The sequence below is a fragment of the Atractosteus spatula genome, chromosome 9 (genome assembly GCF_055471065.1).
Source record: "Atractosteus spatula isolate fAtrSpa1 chromosome 9, fAtrSpa1.hap1, whole genome shotgun sequence".
NCBI lineage: Eukaryota > Metazoa > Chordata > Actinopteri > Semionotiformes > Lepisosteidae > Atractosteus > Atractosteus spatula.
Window position 1 is genome coordinate 16000681 of NC_142714.1, and position 4215 is coordinate 16004895.

The 4215-nt window shown below is 36.3% G+C and overlaps 1 protein-coding gene across 1 annotated transcript; it reads right to left on the minus strand.

Moving 5' to 3' along the window:
* Positions 1–1136: 1136 nt before the first annotated feature.
* gpx2 (glutathione peroxidase 2) lies at positions 1137–3009 on the minus strand. The gene is made up of 2 exons (XM_088924920.1): positions 2788–3009; positions 1137–1724 (listed from the first exon to the last, which is right to left on the minus strand). Exons 1-2 carry the CDS (start codon positions 3007–3009, stop codon positions 1374–1376), a joined length of 573 nt encoding a protein of 190 aa, XP_088781046.1. The 3' UTR covers positions 1137–1373.
* Positions 3010–4215: the final 1206 nt, after the last annotated feature.

Genomic DNA, 4215 nt, shown 5'->3' on the forward strand with positions numbered 1-4215 from the left:
GTTTGTACTGGGTGTTCTCCAGTGTTCGCTCTGGGTGCTCTGGTTTCCTCCCACAGCCATTCTGGTAGGTTAATTGACTTCTGGAAGCCCTGGTGTGAGTGTGCATGTCTTTGTTTGTGTCTGTCCTGTAATGGACTGGTGTCCCATCTAGAGTGTTTCTACCTTGTGCCTGTTGCTTGCTGGGATAGGCACCAGCTCCCCCATAACCATGTATAGGATAAAGTGATTAGAAAATGGATAGATGGATGTTATGTGTGGTTTCATAATATAGCATCCCTAAAAGGATTTTACCACAATGGAACAAAGTGACAAAGGCCCACATAAGTCAACCAATACAATTCCAGGACTTGTGAAAACCAAACGCTGCAGAAAAAAAGCTCCCTGTAGCTGAAACCGTGTTATTCACTAATTCATTTGGTTTAATAAATATCAGTAACTTCATTATTAATGATTATAATGACAAAGCTAATATTCCCCAGATTAGATGTATTCATTTTCTAAACCAACTAAAGGGATAGGTGATTAGGTTTCAATTAAACTGCTCATGTTCCCATGGCTTCCATTCTCCTTTACTGGAGTTGTTGAAAACAACTATCAGATTACACAGTCAAATAAAGCACTCCTGAATGTAGGCCTCATACAAATATATGTGTGTATTTTATCGGTCATAACTTACCTCCTAAAATGTGTTTTTGCTTCAGTGAGGAACTACATTCAATCATTATTATAAATATTCTAGCTTTATTGTAAACTGTAAACTATTTGTAAAAGGAGAAAAATGTTTTAAACTCACAGACTTTCTTTAAAAAGCACATCAAAGCCCTACCCCTTCATGATAATGTGAAATGAGTATTAAATCTTGTACTCAAAGGCAATGTTAAAGTTGCCCCACGTTTTGATAAACAGAAATGTTACATTAAAGATCTTTAAAAAATCTTAAAATGCTGGCTGTTGAATGTAATTGCTTTGTAAAGATACGGGTTATTATTGACCTTCTGTCTGTATTTAATACAAATCTCAAATATTAATTTTAACCAGTAGTTGAATCACCAAATATATTATTTACACAAGGTCATTGATTGTATGTAATGGGGAGTGTGTAGTTTTTTTTAATAATTTACAATAATCCAGAGCTTGGGTTAGCTAAGTTTTTTATTCAGATAAAGTGGTGTTACAGAACGGTTTCCAGCAGTAAATTCCATAGTGTTTGAATCTTTACAAGGTTTCAAGTATTCTTCCCAAGGCATTTAGAACAATACTGTCATGTAGTAAGATTCAAGTGCACAAGGAAGCCAACTTTTTACTAGTCCATGTTGACGATATAAGGCCGGGGACTGACAAGCAGAGAAAACCCCTTTCTTTTTTCTTAATTTCTATTTGGGTAGTTTCAACAGTCGTAGGATGTCAGGTTCGATGTCAATGGTTTTAAAGTTTTTACTGTAGCGTTTGAAGGGTTCTCCTTCGGGTCCGATCAGAAACTTCTCGAAATTCCAGGAGATGTCTGTCCTGTTGATGGGGCTCCAGATGAGGAACCTGGGATCTTGGATGAAGGTAGTCGGGTCATCATCAGGGTATGGGAGTTTGTCTTTCAAATAGGCAAATACAGGGTGAGTGTCCTTCCCATTCACCTGACATTTCTCAAACATGGTGAAGTTGGGCTGGAACCCTCTTCCTGGCCGAACATGCTTCAGTGAGTTCAGGATTTCCTCATTGTGACAGTTTTCCTGCCAAGAGGAAGGACACCTTGTGATCATTTAATTGTTCCATCTTATTAACCATCCATCCATTTTCTAACCACTATATTAAATACAGGGTCCAGAGCCTATTCTGGCAAGCAACAGGCTGTTATTCATCACTTGAATCCAAATAATTATAAAAAGGAATAGTTGAGTCTTGTTGCATGATATCAAATTTCTCACCATTTGGATTTCAAAAAGGACAATTAACTGAACTCCAAAACTCGGTGCAGTTTTAAACAATGTAAGGTGTTTGAACTAGCATTGTTTTTGCAGGAGTGAGGAAGAATTCCTGATGCTTTCCCTGTATGGACATTATTATTATGAATGATTAATGTTGATAATATTAACACTGACAACATTTTCAGACTGTTGTTCTTTCAAATCTGTTCTTACAATTTTTGACCACTTTCAAAGGTTTACAAATAGTTTATAAATATGGTTTAGAATCTTCACAACTTCCAATAACCTGTTTTTTGATTCCCTGTAAATGATTGTAAATGATTCTCTCATTAATTTATGGAAGAAAATTTGTATATTGTACATATAATATTTAATAATAAATAAAAAAATAATTTACCATGGTGTATTTTATCTTTCTTAATGCTCAAATTGCACTTTTTAGTTTTGATAGCACTTATACTGTTGAAATTGTATGAATCTTTATTTCATTATTAAATGTAAATGGTTTCACATGAGTTATGGCTATTACTTTTGAATACACTTCCCTTTATTCATTATTGAATTACATGATTAAATGACAAGAAACACACAATGAAAACCCAGCACGCAATGCAAAACCATACATAAAAATAACTTCTGACATCTCCCAAAGAGATGTTGCCTGGATTACAGACCCTTCTTCAATCCTTGTGTTTCTCATAGTAGATATATTCTTCCTGTTTTAAGAAAAATCATGCAGTTTCAGTATTTTCAGTTTCTCTCCAACTTTAAATACTGACCCCTGTAGAAGAACTATGTTCCCATACAGTTATGTGGGAACCTGTAATCAACAACATCTGGACCCTTAGTCACAGCATGTCTCACCAACCTGGTATCCAAACTGATTGCAGGGAAAGCCCAGCACCACCAGCCGATGAGGATATCTGCTCTGGAGGTCATTCAGATGGGTGTAATCCCTGGTGGTCGTTCCTCAGAGAGACGCCACATTCTCTATCAGGACCACCCTGCCTCTAAAGACGTTGAAATCCACGATCTCTCCCTCCAGTGTCTTGGCGGTGAGGTCATAGAAGGTCTTCGCAATGTAAGCCATCGTTTCAGCTGGGCACGGAAACTCTAGAATGCTATTCTCTGAGAAAATCTGTCTTGTTTAAATCCTTCTGCAGGTGATCACCTGACTTCAGGTACACAAGGTCCTTGTTTGGTTTCAAATGACCGTTGCAGAAATCCGATATGAAACCGGTCACTGAACCTCCTGAATGGCCAATAGAAGGAAGTGGGGTGACTTCAATTTCGCTAAATCATCACTACTTTGAAGTTACGTTTTTGTGAAAAAGAAATATTTAAAAACCACACCAACTCTAATGTTCTAGAATGTCCCATGAACATGTGTTGGTGGTCACAGTTTGGGGCATGATTTTGAGAACAATTTTCACAGCAAAGGTATAAAACAGCAACATTGCAGGATTTCAACACAGATTTGTGCTGTGTTATTATTAGAGCTTTTCGAACAAACAAAAAATCTGAAATCCTTTTTGAGCCTAAATGTTTACCACAATGTACTTTTAAGACGTTAGTTGTAGCTGTTTTGTTTCAATCAAAGCAGTACTAATGAGGTTTTATTCATAGTTCTACAGTACATTATTAAGTTATCTTTACATTTCTGCATGAAGACACTGCACTTTTTTTGGCTAGTTTCTTTTAATAGTACAATAAAAATCCAAATGTGCAAACATTTAATATCAATATTAAACTAAATATCAAAATAGCAACTACAAAACTACAAAATGTTTTATGGATATTTTACGCATGTCAGGAAGAAACTGCTCAGACCCTTTAACACAGGACAGGACAAGACAGGACTCATTCATCATTAACTGTGCAGGCAGGTGAAGCCTTTGTAAAAGTTTGTGAGCTCTGTTGGTTTGTCAGTTTAACAGTTTACAAAGCATTTCCCATTCCATGCTATGCATTTCCTTCAGTTATATTACAGGAACACAAACAAATATATTTTGTAGTAGTTCAGGTGGGTCAGGTGGGTCAGGCTCACACCTGAAGAAGGCTCCACGACCGAAACGTTGTGTTTTCTTTCTTCTTTTTTTCAGCATGGAATAAACCTATTACTTGTTCAAATATATTTTGTTCTCTTTAAATCTTCAGGTGGAAAATAACTTAACTACACAAAACTAGGATGAACAAAGTTCTGAGAGTGAGATACAGCTTCTTTGTTACATTTATTACTGTAAATCACATACAGTAGATGTGTTATGGGAATGCAAGGGGATTTGGCAATTGTATG